The sequence below is a fragment of the Pseudoliparis swirei genome, chromosome 15 (assembly GCF_029220125.1).
Source record: "Pseudoliparis swirei isolate HS2019 ecotype Mariana Trench chromosome 15, NWPU_hadal_v1, whole genome shotgun sequence".
NCBI lineage: Eukaryota > Metazoa > Chordata > Actinopteri > Perciformes > Liparidae > Pseudoliparis > Pseudoliparis swirei.
This window is the reverse complement of record NC_079402.1, coordinates 16,104,858-16,126,586: the sequence shown is the minus strand read 5'-3', so window position 1 is coordinate 16,126,586 and position 21,729 is coordinate 16,104,858. Positions and strand designations below refer to the sequence as shown.

Genomic DNA, 21,729 nt, shown 5'->3' with positions numbered 1-21,729 from the left:
GACTCCGTAGTTAATTACATTTCTGCTCATCAAATACCACTATACGCCCTTCTAATTATTCATTTGCAAATCAGGGGAAACATAATATCTGCATTATTAATCCGTTCAAAAACAAACTGGACACCCTCCACATAAACAGGCAAATGTGATTTAAACCCACGAAATTGGATTAAAATGCATCGGGATTGAAAATCTGTCCACGGTGCACAACGTCTGCATAAATGTGCCATAAGCATTTCTGAAGCTGCATACGAGCAACTCGGCTTTACAGCTCATGCAGATAAATAGAGACGATTTCATGCAATTTTCATACGATTTTTGGGTCTGCGTTTATTAACAAGCGGCGTGTTTCACAGACCTTGTTTCCCGGAGGCCCGATGGCTCCTTGGGGCCCCGCGAGTCCCTGAGGAAAGAAAAAGAGGGGGGAGAAAAATGCTCAGAACTATTTATTTGATGGATGGAGAAGGAACATCAAAATGGCGGATAACCTGTTGGTCACTCACCTGGGTACCTGAGTTGCCTTGCTGTCCAGGAGGTCCTGGCTCTCCTTGAGGTCCCTGATGGATAAAAAAAAGAGTTAATTTTAGAAATCTTATAATGAATACTTTAAATTATTCAGTTGACTTTGAAACCTCGCTCATAAAGGAACGAGGGACGTGTTGCTCTGTGAGGTCCATTAAAGATGAAATGCTTCTCTCAACAGATATGAATCAGAAGCCATCCGACTATTACTGTCTTATACCTAAATTAGCACAATGTCTTGCTCGACACACACACACACACAACACACACACACACACACTAACACCCACACACACCGGAACAGAACAAGCTGCTCTCATTACGGCCGAGCACTACAGGAAATGGAGATGATGGTGGATTGCTCCAAGTATCCTCTGATTGTACTGGTGTGTATGTGTGTGTGTGGGGGGGGGAGGTGTATTACATGCTCACATTGTGGGGACTCGCCATTTATTTAGAGGAAGAAATGTTGAAAATTGCATGTCCCCACATTTCAGGATTTGGTTTGTGGTTCCCCAAAAGTCATGAAAACAAGACTGTGTGTGTGTGTGAAAGAGAGGGATTAAAGGATCAAATAAAAAAGGACAGTCACACACACACACACAGGAACAGACAAGCTGCTCTCATTACGGCCAGGCGCTACAGGAAATGAAGATGATGGTGGACTGCTTCAATGGGCCTTAACAAGTATCCTTTGACTGTGTGTGTTAGTGTGAGAGGGATTCAAGGAGAACATGTTTAAAAGAGGACAGTCTGCGACAGCTGTTTTTTTCTGTGTGTGTGTGGGGGGGGGGGGTTTCTGGGAAAATGAGAATTCCGGATACAGAATATTGTCTTTTGATCCACTTCCTGCTTGACTTACGATGTTTCCTTTGGGTCCAGAGTGGCCGTCCATTCCAGTCACGCCCTGCAGCATTGGAGATTAACACAATGTTCACCACACACACACACACACACACATATATATATATATATATATATATATATATATATAAAGGGCTGAAACGGTCTGGGTTTCGGGTTAACACTTTGGGCTTTCGTTGCATTTTTTTCTGCGTCTATGATTTATTGCCTGTGATATGTCGACATGCTGCACAGAGATATGAGAGCAACATGAGCTGCTTGATTGATGCGCGCTGTCCGTGGTAAATAAAATCAGTTGAAACAGCATTCAACGTTTGTCTGAAAACGCTGAAGCTTAACTCAATAACGCGTTCTACTTCTTCGTGTATGCTGTCTGGACTATATTGAGTTCTATATTTCCCTGTTGGGTGTTGCAGTGGATTTTGTTTTATGAGTTGGGTTAACAACAAAAAAAGACAGAAAAACATGATTCTTCTCTCTAAACAGTGAATCTATTGTACCGGCGTGGACAAGGGGAGAGGAGGGTATACGGTGACTCACGGGGGGTCCTGGGGGTCCCTGAGGTCCTTTGGGTCCCAGCAAACCACGGGGCCCCTAGAGGGGGAGGAAAAAAGATAAGAGTTTGAGAGAATGATATTACACAACCTGTCAACGGCTTGATGGATTAATAAACGCTCAGGTTTCACCAAAATTCTACTTCTGGAAACAACCTGATGCCCCAAAATGTCCTTGAGGATATTCCACCGTATAAGATTGTGAAGGAAAGAGTTTTTTTATTTGTATCTTTCCTTTACCACATTAATTCCTCACAGATACGCCTGTCAGACATCTCTTTACATTCCTGTGCTTTGCCTCATAGCTACCGTTACCTAAGAAGACCTGTTGTCTCCGTCAGTGTGCATGCAAACCAATGTAGCACCCCCTAGTGGACAGAATACATCACTACAGCAGCTATGGAGGGATTTTGTGTCGGTTTCTCTTTCTTCCTCCTTCTCCTCCTCCTCCTCCGTGGGGAATATCCTGCCTCAGTGAGTGGGAGGCTACGATAACACGCTTGATGTGAGCTCCTCTTGCTCAGATGAGCAACTAGCAAAGCCTCCTCAACACACACTTTACAGCAATGCAACGCCATTTATGTGAATATGAACGACGGCTGCGGTCTGCAGACGATATCTTTCTATATATATCTGCATCAAATGGTTGTTAATACTGAAGTGAGCACTCACTGATTCACCGGGAAGTCCCCGGGGCCCGATCTCTCCATCATCTCCCTGGGAAATAAGAGAGATAGCGGTCAGGGTGTGGAACAGAGCGATAGTGTGTGTGTGTGTGTGTGTTATGGGAGAGATAATAGCTCAGAGGAAAAGGCGGGAAAGAGGGGAATGTGTGTAACGAGGAGGGTGAGAAGGCAGATACAGGTGTGCAGAGATAAAAACGACTCCAGAAGAGATCATACATGAGCTGAGTGGTGAAAGACATAGAGAGGTGACTTTGGTGAGAGGTCAGAGTTCATATCTGACTTCCTGCAGGATTAAGAGGTGAGAAACATCGGACTCGAGCGTACACGAGACGCTGCTTCTCTAAAATGAAAAATGGTCAAAATGAAAATTGTGATTTATTTTTATTCCTTACCCTTTCTCCGTCCTCTCCATGACCCCCGTAAGGTCCGGAAGGTCCAGATTCGCCCTGCAACAACAAAAGTGTGAAGATGTAACCGCGGCAACGCGTAGGTAAAACACAGGGTTCATACACATGTTGACCAATGGGTGTCCAGGACTTTTCCAGGACTTTAAACCAAATATCCATGACCAAACATTTTGTGAAATTTCGGTGTTTATACATGAAAAAGTGATAAATGTTGTATTTAAACTAAGAATGAGGATTCCAAAGCATACAGTGTATATATATATATATATACATAGGATATTTCTGTAATGCAATTAAAAAAAAAAAATGCAAAACAAATATCATCACAATTCAACTAAAATATTGCAAGCCTTTTATTCTGGATTTATTGCCTGATATGGTTTTACAACAAGAAAACTCAAATATCCTATCTCTAAATATTAGAATATCATGAAAAGTATACTAGTAGGGTATTAAACAAATCACTTGAATTTAATTATTATTAAAAAAAAACACAAGGGTTTCCTGAGCCTTGACAAACACTCAGCTGTTATAAATCTTTTTTATATATAAATATTCATATATATATATATAGTGTAAATTAACACGCTATATATATAGTGTACATTAACACAGTATATATATATATGTATATATATATATATAGTGTAAATTAACACATAAATATAACAATTTTCCATGACTTTTCCAGGCCTGGAAATAATAACCATTTGAAAATTCCATGACTTTTCCAGGTTTTCCCTAACCATATAAACCCTGTAAGTGTAAAACACACTTTAAAAAAAAGAAAAAAGAACTTACTCTGTGTCCTTTTTCACCGGGAAGTCCGGACAGGCCGTCGAACCCTCGGTCTCCCTGGAGAGAGAAACAACACGAGATGCTTTATGAAGGTGGTCTACGAGATGCTTTATGAAGGTGGTCTACGAGATGCTTTATGAAGGTGGTCTTATGAGATGCTTTATGAAGGTGGTCTACGAGATGCTTTATGAAGGTGGTCTACGAGATGCTTTATGAAGGTGGTCTACGAGATGCTTTATGAAGGTGGTCTTATGAGATGCTTTATGAAGGTGGTCTTCGGGGTACCTTGGGTCCAGACTGCCCCGGCATGCCTCTGGCACCGTCGGATCCAGAGCGACCCTGGAAAGATCACAAGTTACGCGGCGCGCCTCATAGCGGTGCGATGAAGACTACGATGTTTTCGGCTTTTAAATACAAATGTGAGTTATCATGTTGTCATGTCTTTGCTTACCCGTCTGCCGGGCTTTCCGGAGGGTCCATAACCACCCAGAGGTCCACGTGGTCCCTGAAATATAAAAAAACAGTGAGATTACACTCTGAAGAATCTTATTTTTAAGCATCTTAATTTTAAATTTAAATTTTATTTTGCACAATTCAAACAATAAGATAAAAATCCCAATAGAGATAAATGAATATCAAAGTACAGGAAGAGAAAAAAAGCCAACAGGGATTATTTAAATGTATATATATATATACATAAATATATATATACACATATAGAAATATAAATATATATACATATATGTGAATATATATATATATATATATATATTCAATTTTGAAAGGGTTGAAAAAATAATGACTTTGAATGAATAAAACTCTACAATATTTTAACAATTAATTTGTACAGGTTCACACATTTTCAGGTTCAGGTTTCCGTTATGTCTTTCAGAAATAAAAAATAAAATAAAATCTTTCCGCTCTAATATCTCTACATACCTGAAGGCCTCCATCTCCAGACTCCCCCTTCAGTCCCGATACCCCAGGAGGACCCTAAGAAAACAAACACACACACATTAAAGGACACTAAACCAATACAAGTGTGTATTATAACTGTGTTATAATCCGTACACACCAGAGGGCCGGACCTGCCAGTCAAACCCATCGGACCTGAAGGACCGCGCATCGCCATCTGAACACAGGAGGGAGAGGACACACGTATATAAATAAAAATATATATACGTATATGTTTAACATTGAAAGCTGTTCATGCAGCTGATGTATGATCAAATATAACATGGATTTTGCCATGTGTGTGTGAGTGTGTAAGTGTATTTATGTCTGTGTGTGTGTGTGTGTGTGTGTGTGTGAAATTGCACATTCATTATTCATGCTGATGAGCAACGGGGGTAATAAAATGTGAGAATGAAATAAAGAAAAAGAAATGTAACAATGAGAAGAGAAATAGTAGAAATGATGTGTGTCTATAAAAAAAGTTTATTCTTCAAAATATGGCAAATAAATAGTGAGTTGTTTTGTGTGTGTGTGTGTGTGTGTGAGCTGTTACCCTGGCCTGCTGCATGATGGCCTGCATCTGGGACTCCTGCGCTGATATTTGAGGTGCCTTCTGATTGGAGTCGCCTCCGGAGCTGAACCTGAACTGTGGAGGGAGTCACGAGGTTTGAGGAAACAACCGCTGCGGCAACATTAATATTTAACTACAACCTACTCCTGGCAATGCCTTCGATATTTCTTCCAATACGGCATATCCCCCCCCCCCATCTCCAGAAGCTCTGTGCGGCGGACGCTGAGCCCGTCTCGAGGTTCGAGTTATACTGGCATCTGGTGGCGAGAAGCCGGCATTGCACCGCGGGGCGGACACATCCAGGAATGTGAGTCCTCCGGATGGCTTTCAACGTTGTTACCGAGAGGCAAAATATAAACATCAGGGATCAGAGCCTCAGCAGCTCACCCACCATCGGGAAAATATACGCACAACTGTAAACTGCAAATTAAATTAAATATTGGCCCTTCCTTTTGCTGTCACAATCACATACATGCAGGTTTTTTTTACTTCCTCTTCATCCCTCCTCCTCTGATACGCCTTTCTTTACCCACATTCCTGTGCGCCATCGAGCCGTGAACAGAATGTTCCGCCACATCAAATTGTGGACGAGCGAGGGCCGGGGGTGGGGGAGAGAGAGAGCGAGCCCTGCGATCGGGGAACCACATGATGTACTCGTGGCACAAGGCCTCGTCGCGTTAGGGGTCGATTCTATTCCATTATATTATTATATTATGATATTATTTTCAACACGGAGCCGTGAGCGTGCTCTGAAACAACGATGCGTGTTTCCCAGCAGCTCCAGGATCAGATTTCAAAGCCGGCACCAGAACCGAGTCCTCCGGGCTCCGGTCCAGACACAAGCTCACATCTGTACAACTAATCAGATCCCGTCGGACATCTTTTGGGAGACAGCGCAGGAAGTTGATAGCGCTGCCGCGTGAGTTCGCTTCCTGTCTAGTAGCCAGACGACTTCCTGGAAGGACACGCGATACGACATCTTGGGTGTTGGCGGGGGAAGAAAAAGCATGTGGCATGAGTTAAAGTATTAAATAAACCCATTTTGAGTCCATGGAGCCAGAACAACTGGGAAGGGGTGTTATCCGAGTTATCCAACGTACCACCAGGGGGCGCTAAAGCATGACTCCCTCTGAACGGGCCCTTCAAAGGAAACCCTTGCATTCCACCGCGCTGTAAACCACATGTCAGAGTTATTGATAACACCGAGCGGGTTGCGTCATATTTGGCTTCCAACTAAGCGAAACACGCCGTCGTCAAGCCGCACGGGGAGAAATGTTTTACGTGTCTCCGTAAACATGGCACCGCTCGGCGCTCCCGACTTTTATCTTTTATTTCTACTTTTATCTTCTCGTTTTCTTTTTGTGCTAACACATGTAATCTACTCACAGGCAGCATCAGCACCGTTCCGGGACTTCCCGGCAAACCGTCGGCACCGGCAAGACCAGAGCGACCCGGAAGACCCTTTGCATGGAAAATAACACACACACACACACACACACACACAGGGGACGAAGAACATGTGGTTAGTTTCTGTATTCTAAGAGCTATTAGAAAAATCTGTGCGACACACATATAAAATATTAAACACACACACCCTCTCTCCAGAATCTCCAGAACTGCCTGGTGGGCCAGAAGCACCTGGGGGTCCGGGGAGACCCTATGTTCAGCAAAAGATCTCATTTAACACACACACACACACACACACACATGTACATACATGCACAATGCATCACGAGGGACACAAAGTCGTAACTTCTCTTTTGCTTTATCTTGCAAAGTGGTCACACATGGGGGAGAGGAATGCATGAGGCAATAACGAGGGGGGGACCGGAGCGGGTCTGTCGATCTGGACCCGGCCTCCGCGGGACCTCCATCTGCAGGGGGTCCAGAGCAACGCGGTCTGGAGGAACCGTTCTAGATACATAATGGAGTCCTTCAACATCTGGGCGAGTCCATATCTCGTCTTCGGGGGGGAGGGGGAGGGGGGGGGGCGTTCGGGCCGCTCCCTTTTGCATTACAAGCCGGGGTGGTGGGGGGGGGGTTTACAGAAAAGCACTAAAACTTAAATGTTTTTCCTCTCCGCAGGACGCAGCAAGCACGGAGCAGAACGACTGAAACCGTAGAGCAGAGAGAGAGAGAGAGAGAGAGAGATGACGAGACAAGGAAGAGAGAAAGAGAGAGAGGAAGTCAAGAAGGAGACACTTACTGCCGGCCCTTCAGGCCCAGACGGACCCTCCACCAGCATCCCCTGAAACGACACGAGCACAGACACCGTCAGTCCTGGGCGGGGAGAGGATAGGGGGGGGGGGGGCACGCCCAGACACACCTTCCTATCAAAGACCCCCCCTCCCCCCCTCCCTCCCTCAGTGCATTCCTGCCTGTCGTTTTGTGCGATGAACCGCCTGCAGACATCGATTTATTCACAGCTGACGGAGGAACAGATGTTTGTTCTCCCGGTCTCTCTCCCTTATAGCCCCCGTTTCACCTCCGATTACCTGAGATGTTCATGTGTGTACGGTTGCTCTTGCTCTTGTTGTTGTTGTTGTGTTGTTACGAGGAACACACACGGCATCATAACTCTTCTGTGGTTTCCCTCGACTGTCCTCTCAGATGTCTTCATCGTACAGTCACTGCACTGGATCTCTGAGGCCCCGAGGACACGCCCTCATCTCGCCTGCAGCGCGCGTGTGTGTGTGTGCGTGCGTGTGTGTGTGTGTGTGCGTGTGTGTGTGTGTGTGTGTGTGTGATCCTCTTTCTGCGGTGTGTGTAAGCAACATGTTTAGACGTTCTGAGGCTCACTAGCGGTGTGTGTCCTCGGTGGCGTCTGTTTGACATGAAGCAGCTGTACGAGGTGTGTGTGTTCAGAGGGCGTCGGCCTCACCTGTGAGGGTCTGAATAAAGGTGGGATGGGGGATGTGTGTGTGTGTGTGTGTGTGTGTGTTAGCTTTGAAAAGGAGTTTCCTGCTCACACGTCTTTGTCCTCTCTCTCTTCCCTCCATCTCTACATGTGCATGTTTACACACCAACACACACCAACACACACTGTGTTTACTTCTGTGTGTGTTTGCTCTCCAAATGTTTAGCCCAGAGGTCTGAGGCAGCTTTAGGATTCTCATCCAGAAGTGAGAGGATGATTGTGTTTGGACACACACACACACACACACACACACACACACACACACACACACACACACACACACTGGGCCTACATCTGCTGTTCACATACTCACAGGCTCAATGATAGCAGGCTCTCCCTTCTGTCCCTTCTCTCCACGGGCTCCGTCGACCTGCTCACACACACACACACACACACACACACGTCATCATCAGCCGACCCCTCCTCTCCGACGCCACGACGTCATCGTCTTCCGGACCGGGTTGCTCTTTGTCACCTGTCCGTAGTACTGGTCGGTGACGGCGGGCAGGATCTTGCCCTCCTTCTCGTTGTAGTTCAGGTCGCCGTAGTCGTAGTACAGGTCCAAGTCGTCGTAGTCGGGGACGAGGTCCTCCTTGAAGCCGTAGTCCAGATCCGCGTAGTCGCCGTCCACGCCGTCCACGCCCACGCCTCCCGCGCCGGCGCCGGCCGAGTCGCCTCCGGTGGTGGAAGATCCTCCCAAGGAGACGGAGCCGTCTCCGGTAGAGCCGCCCCCGATGGTGATGGTAGAACTGCTGCTGCTGCCACCTCCACCTCCACCTCCAAGGTTGATAGTGCTGCTGCTGCTGCTGCCACCTCCACCTCCAAGGTTGATAGTGCTGCTGCTGCTGCTGCCACCTCCACCTCCACCTCCAAGGTTGATAGTGCTGCTGCTGCTGCTGCTGCCACCTCCACCTCCACCTCCAAGGTTGATAGTGCTGCTGCTGCTGCTGCTGCTGCCACCTCCACCTCCACCTCCAAGGTTGATAGTGCTGCTGCCACCTCCACCTCCAAGGTGCACTGTGCTGCTGCCACCGCCTCCTCCGGTGGTGTATTTGCCGTCCACGCCATAATCGTACTCCCCGGTGTAGTCATCGTAGGAAGTTACTCCCTATAAAACACAATTATAGTCAATAAAGTGAAAATATGACCTATTAAGATGAACTCGTAGCGTCCGATCCATCCATAATAGATCCATCTGATAAAATACAAAGGAATGCTGTTCCTCAAACTCTTAAAGTCTTTTAAATGTCTCGTTTTGCCGGACGGTCCAAAAACCCGAAGCCGGAAGGAATTAGAAAAATGTACGTGAACTTTTAACGCCTTTTAAAAAAGGGTATTTTCTGTTAACCACGTATCGTACTATCGTGTACCATTTTTTCTCGAAAAGTGTTTATCTCTTCATCCTTTCTGCTTCCTCTATCTGGATTGGTAGATTACAACATGAGGGCGGAGCCTAAAGAAGACCTTGCTGATCCACCGGTTGGACCTCCCGGTCCGACACAAACCACCATGAAGTGAGGAAGTCAAATGTACCGATGTCTTAGTGGTGGTGACGGTAAACGGGGATCCTCCTCCACCGGCGCCGATGATCTTCTCGATTCCGGTCCCCGTGGCCAGGTCGACTTTTCCGCCGGCGTCCAGACCCAGATCCAGGTCCAGCTCGCTGCCGGTGATGGTGACGCGCCGAGAGGCGTCGCCGTCGGGCTTCGCCGTGACCTCGTCGTAGTTCTCGTAGTTCCCGTAGCCATCGTAGCTCTCGTAGGGGCTGGTGTCCTCTCCGTAGGCGTCTCCTCCATCGGTGGCGGTGCCCGTGGATGAGCTGCTGGAGGAGGAGGAGGAGCCAGTGGAGGAGGAGCTGGTCAACACCTTATCGACGGTGGCACCGGAGCCCCTCAGGACCTCCTCCAACTTGGACGTGCTGTCAGCATCTATCTCCTGATTGGACGATAGATATGGTTTACTTTGTGTTCATTGGCATGATTTAATTTTGCATTACTACCCAAAGTATATAAATAAATAAATAAATATATATATATTTTAAATACATTTATTTGTATATATATATATATCCATATATATATATATTTATATATATATATATCTAAATATATATATATATATCTATACATGTGACAAAACTTGTATGGGGAGCCTACCTTTACTTCTTTTTTTGCCTCAGCATCCGACGTTGAGTCCACAGGAAAGAATTCCCCGTCCTCATAGTAGGGGTATTCGTAGTAGTAGCTGTCCTCTGTGTTCTAAAGGAGGGAAACACGACACTCACAGTGAGGTTTTGTTTTTCTAAAGACACTTTTCCAGACTTGGTCCACGTCTCCGTCTGATGCACGAGCGTCGGGGCTCGCCATCGATCGGCAGGCGGCGCACGTGGACGAATGCCTTCCACTGGCGGGGGAACGCCACGCCGCATCTCCCTGTTGCAACTCGTTACGACTGAATGACAAATTACTTTTTTCCAAAGCGCTCCCCTAAAGGAATCACATGTCTTTAGCAAAAGAAAAAAAGGAAAAAAATAATAAACGATGTCCCTTGCAGGCATACAGAGAAGGCGAGGAAAAGGTCAAGAGGAAGGACTTCCTGTCCCTGTGACACACCTTTAACCAGCGTGTTGGTAGTGTGTGGTGCACAGGTGCAGGCTTAGGCAGGCACCACATCATTCCTGAACATTATGAACTGATAATCCCGCACAGTCAGCACTTTCCTCTGGCACAGAGCATCTCTCTTGTATTAGCCGAGAGTCTCTTTTCAGCACAGCAGCCAACTGAGATCTGATCTTAGCATTACAGGCGGTTATGGATTGATAGAAATGGTTTACTTTGGGTGCATTGGTAGGATTTCATTTTGCATTACTACCCAAAGTATATAAATAAATAAATATATATATACATACATATACAGTATATATAAATAAATAAGTATATATATTTATATTTATATATATATATATATATATATATATATATATGTATATAAAATATATATATATTTATATATGTATGTATATATATACATACATATATATATATATATATATATATACTTCCTTGAGTACGGTCATCCATGAGGACTCTTTGGCTGGTCTCTACAATGTCCTGCATGCAAAGAAAGCTCCCGGAGCTAAGAGAGGTCTTGTTACTCACGTAGTCGTCGGTGTTTGGGTCCTGGTTCTGGGGCTGCTCGGGCGCGGGCACTTCGCAGTCGGGGCTGTAGTGCTCGCAGTAGTCGTAGGCGGCGCGGTGGTCGGCTACGATCATCAGCTGCTGGATGTCTCCCTGGATTAAAAAACCACAAGAGAAACAGGAAGTCATGAACGAGGCTCGCTGGACACGGACGCAAGTCATGCGCGTGAATAAACAAGCTAACGGCGGGCGGAGACGGCGGCGGCCTCACGCTCGGTGTGGGGGGGGGGGGGATGTAAAAGATGTATAAAAACAAATAGAGAATGAGGGAGAACATCTGTGTGCAATGTTATCACATGCAGAACGTCCTGAAACTAGGTCAAGATAGATAGATAGATAGACAGAAAGATAGATAGATAGAAAGATAGATAGATAGATAGATAGATAGATAGATAGATAGATAGAAAGATAGATAGATAGATAGAAGGATAGATAGATAGAAAGAAAGATAGATAGATAGATAGATAGATAGATAGATACCAAAGAAACATAAACCATGATCCAGATCTGAGGACAGTTTGCCTTTGAGCTGATTCTGTAAGATGATGGATCGACTCTGGAGAACGTGAGCAGACCTGCAGGACGGAGCGTCTGACTTAAAGGAGACAGCAGAGAGAGAGAGAGAGAGAGAGTGAGTAGAGTGAGTAGAGTGAGAGAGTGAGAGAGTGAGAGAGTGAGAGGGTGGGAGAGTGAGAGAGTGAGAGAGTGAGAGAGTGAGAGAGTGAGAGAGTGAGTAGAGTGAGTAGAGTGAGTAGAGTGAGAGAGTGAGTAGAGTGAGAGTGAGAGAGTGAGTAGAGTGAGTAGAGTGAGAGAGTGAGAGAGTGAGTAGAGTGAGTAGAGTGAGAGAGTGAGAGAGTGAGAGAGTGAGAGAGTGAGAGAGTGGGAGAGTGAGAGAGTGAGAGAGTGAGAGAGTGGGAGAGTGAGAGAGTGAGAGAGTGGGAGAGTGAGAGAGTGAGAGAGTGAGAGTGAGTAGAGTGAGTAGAGTGAGTAGAGTGAGTAGAGTGAGTAGAGTGAGTAGAGTGAGAGAGTGAGTAGAGTGAGAGAGTGAGTAGAGTGAGTAGAGTGAGTAAGTGAGAGAGTGAGAGAGTGACATCACCGCGGTGTGGAGCAGGAGTGAGACACTTAGAGGAAGAAGAGAAAGAAACAGAGATTGATGGAAAAGGAGCAAGAGAGAACAAGAGGGGAGAGAGAAGGCTCAGAAGGATCCCCGGGCTACAGAGGCAACCGTGTGTGTGTGTGTGGCTGTGGCTGTGTGTGTGTGTGTGGCTGTGTGTGTGTGTGTGTTAGTGTGTGGCTGTGTGTGTGTGTGTGTGTGTGTGTGTGTGTTTGCCACGTGTCTGAACAACTTGCATGTATGGCAGCAAAACGCCGTATTGCATCTCTCCAAACATGTCCTCATCAAATGCAGTGAAGTCATTCCACATCAATCAAATGGGGGGGGGGGGGGCCACGAAGAGGGAATGTTTCTAATCATGTAACCAGAACATCTGAAACACATCTCAACGTATCTTCTCCAGTTCCTCCCCAGGTCGCGTCGCCCTGCGGTCTGACCGGCGACAGTTCACCGAGGCGCACTTGAACGCACCGCGCTCACAGCCCTGGTCTTTTAATAACTCCAGAAACAATGATGTTTCTTTGTTCCGGCCACAGCTCGCGCTATCAGTTTTTTTTGTTTTGTTTTTCATGGTGAAATACGAGAGAAAAAGAAAGAGAGAAACAAAACAACTTCTTCTCCGTGGCAGAAACAGCAAACTATTACGCAACTCCGCGGAGCTCCCGGGGCCCTTCGACGTGGCTTCCTCCGCAGCCACTCGGTCCAGAACCGGTCTGGAAGGAACCTTCTTCGACCCGCCGTCAGTTCCTTGTTCCTCATCCTGGCAACGCCGCGTGCAACAGCTGCGCCGAGAGGGGATGCTGGGAGCTCGGCGTTTGAAATGAGGTCAACGTTCAATAAAGGAGTAATAAGCCCTCCGAACAACAGAAACGGCACAGCGGGCCCCGGGGCCGCTTCGCTATTCATTTCTTCCACTCTCTCTCTTTCTCTTTCTCTCTTTCTCTCCATCCTCTAGACCAGGGGTGTCAAACTCATGTTCACCGTGGGCCGCATCAGCATCATAGCCGCCCTCTTAAAGGGCCGGAAACACTTTATAAACACCTCAAACGTATTGTTAAATAACTCTCTTTGCATTTGATTATTGTTTATTTGAGTGTAGACATATTGTACATAAGAACATGTCTCTAATATTACAACATAAATCCATTTAATTTGAAACCTTCAAAATAAAAGCATAGTAAATGTTTCTTTAATCTCTTTAAGAAAAGGTGATCACGTGTCTTTTAAGCCGTCAGGGGCCACATAAAACGATGCGGCGGGCCGGATCTGCCCGGGGGCCACTTCTCTGTCTGCTGATGCCTCCTCACGTCAACATGTCACATGACTAATGAAGAGCCTCGAGTCCCACACCCCAAAAAGTGGAAGAAAAAAAAACCTGGAATTATACAATCACACCCAAACCCCACGGGATGGGGGGAGGGGGGGGGGTAAAGACATGCAACCAGCTTTCATACTGTCAGAGGGGACATCATGTGGCATCAGAGTGATGCTCAAGGCAGAAATCTCAGACAATAACAGGGTTGCTCCCTGGACTGGGCTGAAATATGACTCTGCTCCAGGGCGATGTCCCTCCCCCCCCCCCCAACGACGCCCTCACGACGCCTACTTCGTCCTGAAGGAACTCGTACGTGCACGATCTGCAGCTTCCAAGATCACGAACCGATCGCTCACACTCGGAAAAAAGCGTGGATCTATTCTTCTTATTTACTCAAATGTCTCGTCGACTTTTGGGGCTTTTTATTCCATCCTGGAGCTTCTGCTTGTGTCCAGGTGGGGGCAGGAGAGAGCTCTAATGAGCCAGAGTGTTTACACCTGAACCTGACCCACAGTCATGTGGGGTGGGGGGTGGTCTTCTGAATCAAACGGTATGATGGAACGGACAGGAAAGCAATATTTCTGCGGTTTTCCAAAACACCGGGACACGCTGGACGGCTCGTAAGCGCCGGGGGGAGTTATTGCAACACAAGTTTAACTAAGTTCTCTTCCACTCTTTGTCATGAGCTCACATACTTTAAGGGAGAGGGAGACGTGAGGCGCCCCCCTGCCGAGAGCCGAGAGCCGAGACCCGCCCCACGTCGACGCCCTGTATTCCTTCGTGTCCTCGGTGGACACCTCACAGGAAACAGAGTCCAGTTGTGTTTGTGTGGGTTTTTTTTGTCATTAGATGTCAACAAAAGAAGAGAAATGAGCAGAAGGGGCAAGAGGGGCCCCACAGAGCGGGGCCGAGGTCTCTGGGAGGTCCGGGAGGCCCTGGCAGCATATTTACCCCCCCACCCCCCCTCGATCCCTCTGCCAGCCCACACTCGCCTGGGCCAACTCCAACCGGACCACCGAAACCAAACAGAACATGGCAGAGGTCAGCCCTGCCGCGCAGAGGCCATAAATCAGCGTGGACACACACACACACACACACACACACACACACACACACACACACACAGACAGACGGACAGACACATAAACAAACTGGACGCTACACGAGGCGCCTAAGTACATGCGTGGAGACGTACACACTTCTGCCCGCGGAGGACTTTCACTCCAGCGAATGTGCGTGAACTAAAAGCTTTTTTTCCCAGACGTGAGGTATACGCTCCCCCCCCCCTCCAGACTGGAGCTCAATCCAGACTGCCAAGAGCAACAGGCCAGTCTGCCGCCGCACAGCACCGTAACCAATCCCTCACCTCAAACGCCCCCCCCCCCCCCATTTGGACCCCCATCTGGGCTTCTCCATCGTCTCAAATCCTCATCTTTCCCGCCCCCATCGCACTGATTTTAATCCCCACGTCTGCCGAGGACCACGGGCGGCCATATCCACGTTTCCTGCTCCTCTCGGGCGGCGGAGTCGCGGTGTTTGGTTTGGCCGTTTTTCGGAAACCTACATAAATAAAATGTAAAAAAAAAAAAAAAGTGCTGAGGGCACATTTCAGGGCTTTGCTGACGCGGTGAAAAGGAATAACGGAGGGAATAAAAGGGGGAGCGAGACCCACATCTGACATGAGTTAGGGAAATTCTCTCAATTATCGCGGTGGAAACTCCATTTTCCCCAGGTCTGCGGCCCGTTGCTCAGACTGATGTGTGAGGCAGTGTGTTCTGACGCTGGAGCACGACTTACCCCTTCGACAAGACCATGCATACACACGACTTGATATTCTATGTTTTGGGAAAGTCTTTTGGGTGTTTTAAGGGCCGTAGAGCGGACTGCCAAACCTACGCAAAACCAGAAAAGGCTTCATGATGACGTCATCACGCCGTAAATCCTCCACTTGAATCTGTAATAATCCATCATCATCTGGATAATAACATCTGGATTAGTGTTAATCTATAGCATATACCCCGGGGTCAACCGTGGGTTAACAATGATGTGTGAAAAGGTGCAGGCAGGGGTCAACTCTTAGAGCTTTAGGTTGTATGAAAATCAATCACGTTTGGTGTGGGGGGGGGGGGGCAGACAAAAAAGTGTTTTTAGAGGCCTCTACATCCAAATATGGGATGTATGACTCTAATCTCCATGCATCCTGAGCAGTTTACTAATTCATTTATAAGAGTACCTTTAAGTACTTCTTTTATATTCTTGAGTCACGAAAACCCAAAAGCATCGAATGTCCTGGTTTATTCTTTTTTCTGGCAAAAAAATTATCCAAATTGCAAAGCTTGACTAGCTTGTGGAGCTCATCACGATCCGTCATGAAACATGCGTCCAATCGACATTCCTGCTCTTCTGGACGCCGGGCCGACGGCGGCTTGAGAAGGATTTCTAAATTTCGGAAAAAAGTCTTCGGTAAATATCGAACAAAGTGATACTGAAGCGCTTAACAAGCATCGAATGCCTGTTTTTACGACTTTTTTCCTGGCCCTGGCTCCACCTCGCGAGCCTCACAACTCGCCCCATCAAAAGGCCGACCGACTGATGTGGTTCCGCCCCCCTCCACCCGTATTGCGGTTTCCTTTACCCCCCCCCCCCCCACACACACACACACACACACACTCATCCCGTATCTGATCCTCTCGTTATATCTCCACTTCAATCCTCCTCTTCTGAAGCGCATCACACTTCCCTACCTATCATCATCGCCACATGGACTTCTTCCCCCCCCCCACCCCTTGTTCAAACCATCAGTCTGAGGACAGCCTATCAGCGGATACCAAGGAAACCTCTGGATGATGTCATGTGGTGCGGTTGCTGTTCCGAGACTGACATCAGCTCCTCATTCTTTCCACAGTACGACCCAAAGTATTTTTTTTGGGCCACCACCGATCCCCCCACTCCAGCCCCCCCCCCCCCCCCTCCTCCACACACACACACACACACGCACACAAACACTCCTCTAAACCCTGAACAACTCGTTCCTCTGACCTCGGCTGCTCTGTCCGAGACGGGGGTGGGGGGGGGGGGGGGGGGGCGGAGCATAATTTGGAAACCATGTGGGGAAAAAAAATTCTCCACTTTCTTGCTCTGCAGTCCTGACTCCCGACCGGTGGACGGCACAGCAGGAGGGCTTTAAACACCTTGCACTAAGATATCCGTCTGTTCCCACGGTAACGCCGACATGTTCCCGGTAACTCGGTGGTGAGATTTAAATTGTTCCCCTCCCCCCCCTCCCCCGTATCACTTGGATCTCGATAATGAAATTACAGCAGCGCTACGACTGTTGGCAACCGGAGGAATTTAATCGTGGCTATTAGGCTTAAGGCTGGCTACGACACACACACACACACACACACACACTTCTGTATTCATGCCTCATTAAACAGTTCATGTAATTTCCCTAGAATGTGAACACAATCCATGCAACACAAAAACCGCGTTGTACTTCCCTGCTTTGCTCATTAAACCACATTTCACCCCGTTATGTGTCTCGAGATACACACATATACACTATCACACACACTTCAAATCTGGCTGTTTTTTTCGGGATGGTGGGGGGGGAGTGATGTCATATTTCATTCTCTTTGAGCAGCCGTAAGGTTAAAGGTCAGCTGGCTCAGCATCAGTCGGCCTCTGTTACTAATTATTATTGAGGGCCTCAGCATCACCGACTAATCCCCCTTAAACAAGCACAACTCTGACGGGACAAAGACGACACTGTGTGTGTGTGTGTGTGTGTGTGTGTGTGTCGAGCGAGGGTCATGTTTAGGAGACACAAATATCCACCCAAAAGCTGGTTTAAGCCGCTGTTTAAGAACTAGCTTCCGGTTCCTCGCACACACACACACACTCTCACACACACACACACACACATGACTCCAGGTAGCTGCGGGTTCATTACAACTGGAAACCTCGAAGGGCTTCCTGTCTCTTTCATCTCTGAAGCCACGAAATGTTTTGCACACGAGAAGAGAAAATAAGTGAAGAAGGAGAAGTGAAGAAGAAGAAGTGAAGAAGCCCCGCCCCCATTCCAACAATGGAAACCTGTCACCGCTCGTTGAAAAGCTCTGTAAACGGAAAAAATTCGGAGCAAATTCGGAGAAAGAACTCAGACGTGGAGCCGGGAACGTAAATAAAGACGTAAACAGAACGGACTTCTGGGACGTGGTGTTTTTATGTTTATCGACGCTGTTCCTTTAAATTAAATTTGATGTAGCGAGCGTGCATGTGGTCACATGTCTCTGTGGAGGATGAGGACGCTACCCCCCCCCCCCCCGCCCCCCCATCCTGTTACCATCCTCCACCCCACAGCCACATGGAGACATCGGATGGACAATCTCATTTGCTCCCAAGGTTGTTGTTTTTTTAATCCAACTTTATCCACAAAATGCCAAAATCACAGTCCACGGAATCACAGCGAGCGGACGCGGCTCCACCGCCGCCATTGAAACCGGCGGGCGAGGAGTCGAGGTGCGAGCGCCTACCTCGAAGACCTCCTCGTCCAGGATGCGGGTGCCGAACACCACGATGCCCTTGGTGTCGATGGTGGGGTGGGCGCTGCGCAGCAGCTTCTGGCTCGCCTTCTTCTTACAGTCCAGGATGAGGGTGATGGTCTGCTTGTACACGCTGATGGCCACTCGATGCCACCTGGGAGGGGTGAAAGGTCAAGTTAATAGCCACACACACACACACACAGCTCAGTCTGTTTTCTTACGATACAATTAGAGCTGCAACGAACGATTATTTTAATAATCAATTAATCTGTCTGGTTTTTTTTTAGATTAATTGATTAATTGGATTTTTTTTTAAACATTAATTTCCAATCCTTTATTTAAAAACATACCTGACAACGCTTCACTCGACTATTTGTGGTTCAAAGGGGGCGGGGCTTATCTACATGCTTACAATTATCATTTCCCTTATCCATCACAATTTTTTGTATACTTTTATACTATTTTGTTGAGGTATTTTTTTACAGATATACAACCTTCAAAAGTAAGAATGCTTAATAATAATAAAACCTAAAAATATATATAAAATAAAGTAAAAATTAACCATGCATCTGGCCAAAAAAAGGAAACTCAAAAATAAAAATGTTAAAGCAGGAAAATAATTTTCCAACTTTTTTAGAGCTCAAACATCGTAATAATCTCACGACGCAGCGACTCGATAATGAAATGCGTTGCCAACTATTCTAATAATCAATTTTTAACAGATTACTTCCCTTCGTTGCTGCAGCCCGAGATAATATTTATTTTCTTTACTCATCCGGTGGAACTAAATTGCACATTGAGTGCAGAGGGATGAGATCCCTCGGTGTTTGCCGAGGTGCCACCTGCAGCACCGCCGCCTCACACCTGCAGCCGGACCCTCTGATTAGAGGGGAGGGGCGCGACAGGTGCACCTACTTTCCGTCCGCCAGGTTGACTCCTCTGAAGAGGGGGTAGTCCTCGGGGCCGGGCTGGCCCGTGTGGTCCTCGTACAGGAACACCGGCGAGCGGCCCACCTCCAGGCCCAGCTGCTGGATGCCCTGCTCGTTGTACACCGACAGCAGGAAGGACTGGCTGCCCTTCTTCGGCTTCACCGTGGCCAGGATGGAGAAGTCCTCCGGGAACACGTTACCTGGGGGAGGGGGTTAAAAAACCATCATGAAATACCACGATGTGCTCTTATTCATTAAGAGGAGACATGCTGAGCTCTAGGGGATATTTAAATGAGAGAAGAAGAAAGAGAAAACAAAGTTAGAAGTTCAAAGTTCAAAAGAGAAATAAGAAAGGAGGAAGAAGGAGATTAGAAGAAAGAGGAAGAAGATAGAAGATAGAAGGAAAAGAAAAAGGGAAATCGAGAAGAAGAAGTTCAAATAAGAAATAAGAAAGGAGGAAGAAGGAGAAGAAGAAGGAAGATAGATGATAGAAGAAGGAAAAGAAAAAAGGTGAAGGAGAAGGAGAAGAAGAAGAAGAAGAAGAAGAGTATTCCCAGTACAGGATGTGGAGCATAATGACAAAAACATGTGATCCTGGGAGACTCCTCTGAACTCTCCTGTTCCCTCTCCTCTCTCCTCTGAACTCTTCTGTTCCCTATCCTCTCTCCTGTTCCCTCTCCTCTCTCCTCTGAACTCTCCTGTTCCCTCTCCTCTCTCCTGTTCCCTCTCCTCTGAACTCTTCTGTTCCCTCTCCTCTGAACTCTTCTGTTCCCTCTCCTCTCTCCTGTTCCCTATCCTCTCTCCTGTTCCCTCTCCTCTCTCCTCTGAACTCTTCTGTTCCCTCTCCTCTCTCCTCTGAACTCTTCTGTTCCCTCTCCTCTCTCCTCTGAACTCTCCTGTTCCCTCTCCTCTCTCCTGTTCCCTCTCCTCTCTCCATCTGTCCTCCATTTTGGTGAAGTGAGGGTTCTCTTTTTCTCGTCGCTTTTCATCCCGTCGACATCTGAGTGTCTGTTTGCATTCCTGTCCTCCCCCCCCCCCCCCCCTTTTTCTAGGATTCCTTCTTTCATTGATGGCAGGCATCAAAATCCCATCATGTGGAAAGAGAGAGAGGGAGAGAGAGAGGGAGAGAGAGAGGGAGAGAGAGAGGGAGCGCACATGCCTCGGCAGTGCACTCCCTCAGGAATTTCGGCTTGGCATCGCATGAGAAAGATTGTTTTAATTGACAGACGCTTTGACGGGACGGTGCGAGGAAGAGGAGCAGGCGAAGAGGATGAGAGGCGGAGAGACTGACAGCCGTTGGAACGCCGTTGCATGGGGGGGGGGGGGGGGGGACGGAAGGACTTGAGCGGGCGGAATGGTGGGAAATAAAAGTGTCGGGATGCAAAAGAGAAACCAGACGAAGGACCTCAGAGCCGCCGAGCGTCATGACGACGTCACTCTGTTCAGGCCGCTCGGTTTATGGGATGCGTCTTCTTTCCTTTATGTTTGCTCTTGTTTTAAGGTGACTTAATATGCACAGCTGGTCGAGAGCACAACACACATCTTGTTTTTTTTCACAGTGCATGAATATCATAAAGAAATGTAAAAAAAATTCTAATGATTGGTTTCCGCTCTGGAAAATCCTGAGTGCTTTGTTTAAGTTTATTCATCAGTATCTACATTTCTCTACGACTGACGATTTTTTTTCTTCCTCCAGCCTTTTCAACATCTGCCCTTTTTATATTGAGTTTTAGGGGGCGTCGCCTATGTTCACAATAGACAGGGTTCTTACACATTTTGACCAATGGATTTCCAGGACTTTTCCAGGACATTAAAACAAATTTCCATGACCAAATTGAAATCTCGTTATAAACATGAACAATTTAGAACATTTTGCGTATTGAGAGCGTACGCCGGCTTATATTTTGAGCGTCTTTCTTTAAAAAACACATTCATTATTTCAAACTCGGCGTAAATGAACAAGTGATTATAACAAATTTCCATGACTTTTCAAAAGCTTTTATGATTTAAGTTTTTTCCAGGTTTTCCATGACCGTACGAACCCTGAATAGACAATCACCCATCAATCAAGTGGGAGTCATGACTCGGCACACCTGGGCCGGAGCACAGTCTGACGGCGGAGAACATCTGGAATCGACATCTTCAATTTAAGAGAACGTGGCTGCGTTAGGCCCGATGACTCAGGAGGGGGGGGGGGGGGAAACTGACAAGGAGGAAGGAGTGCAGGACAGTCTTGGATACAACCAACTCTGAATTGAATTAGAGTCTCATTTGTGGAGAATTAACAAAAACCTGCTTACTCTCTCCTTAGCAAAGTGTGTGTGTGTGTGTGTGTCGGGGGGTTCCAGAGAAGCTCA

General features: G+C 47.1%; 1 protein-coding gene across 2 annotated transcripts in view; it reads right to left on the bottom strand.

Moving 5' to 3' along the window:
- The window catches only part of col5a1 (procollagen, type V, alpha 1), a 66,340-nt gene that overhangs the window by 27,134 nt on the left and 17,477 nt on the right, over nucleotides 1–21,729 (bottom strand). For both annotated transcript variants that reach the window (XM_056431886.1, XM_056431887.1), the window contains exons 3-24: nucleotides 19,359–19,572; nucleotides 18,435–18,597; nucleotides 11,432–11,563; nucleotides 10,430–10,531; nucleotides 9,807–10,208; nucleotides 8,749–9,381; nucleotides 8,587–8,643; nucleotides 7,563–7,604; nucleotides 6,951–7,013; nucleotides 6,743–6,817; nucleotides 5,339–5,431; nucleotides 4,907–4,963; nucleotides 4,771–4,824; nucleotides 4,283–4,336; nucleotides 4,117–4,170; nucleotides 3,835–3,888; nucleotides 3,019–3,072; nucleotides 2,613–2,657; nucleotides 1,927–1,980; nucleotides 1,385–1,429; nucleotides 504–557; nucleotides 359–403 (exon numbers count right to left, since the gene is read on the bottom strand). In XM_056431886.1, the coding sequence (XP_056287861.1) occupies nucleotides 359–403; nucleotides 504–557; nucleotides 1,385–1,429; nucleotides 1,927–1,980; nucleotides 2,613–2,657; nucleotides 3,019–3,072; nucleotides 3,835–3,888; nucleotides 4,117–4,170; nucleotides 4,283–4,336; nucleotides 4,771–4,824; nucleotides 4,907–4,963; nucleotides 5,339–5,431; nucleotides 6,743–6,817; nucleotides 6,951–7,013; nucleotides 7,563–7,604; nucleotides 8,587–8,643; nucleotides 8,749–9,381; nucleotides 9,807–10,208; nucleotides 10,430–10,531; nucleotides 11,432–11,563; nucleotides 18,435–18,597; nucleotides 19,359–19,572 (2,546 nt within the window). The remainder of the gene's footprint in view (nucleotides 1–358; nucleotides 404–503; nucleotides 558–1,384; nucleotides 1,430–1,926; nucleotides 1,981–2,612; nucleotides 2,658–3,018; nucleotides 3,073–3,834; nucleotides 3,889–4,116; nucleotides 4,171–4,282; nucleotides 4,337–4,770; nucleotides 4,825–4,906; nucleotides 4,964–5,338; nucleotides 5,432–6,742; nucleotides 6,818–6,950; nucleotides 7,014–7,562; nucleotides 7,605–8,586; nucleotides 8,644–8,748; nucleotides 9,382–9,806; nucleotides 10,209–10,429; nucleotides 10,532–11,431; nucleotides 11,564–18,434; nucleotides 18,598–19,358; nucleotides 19,573–21,729) is intronic.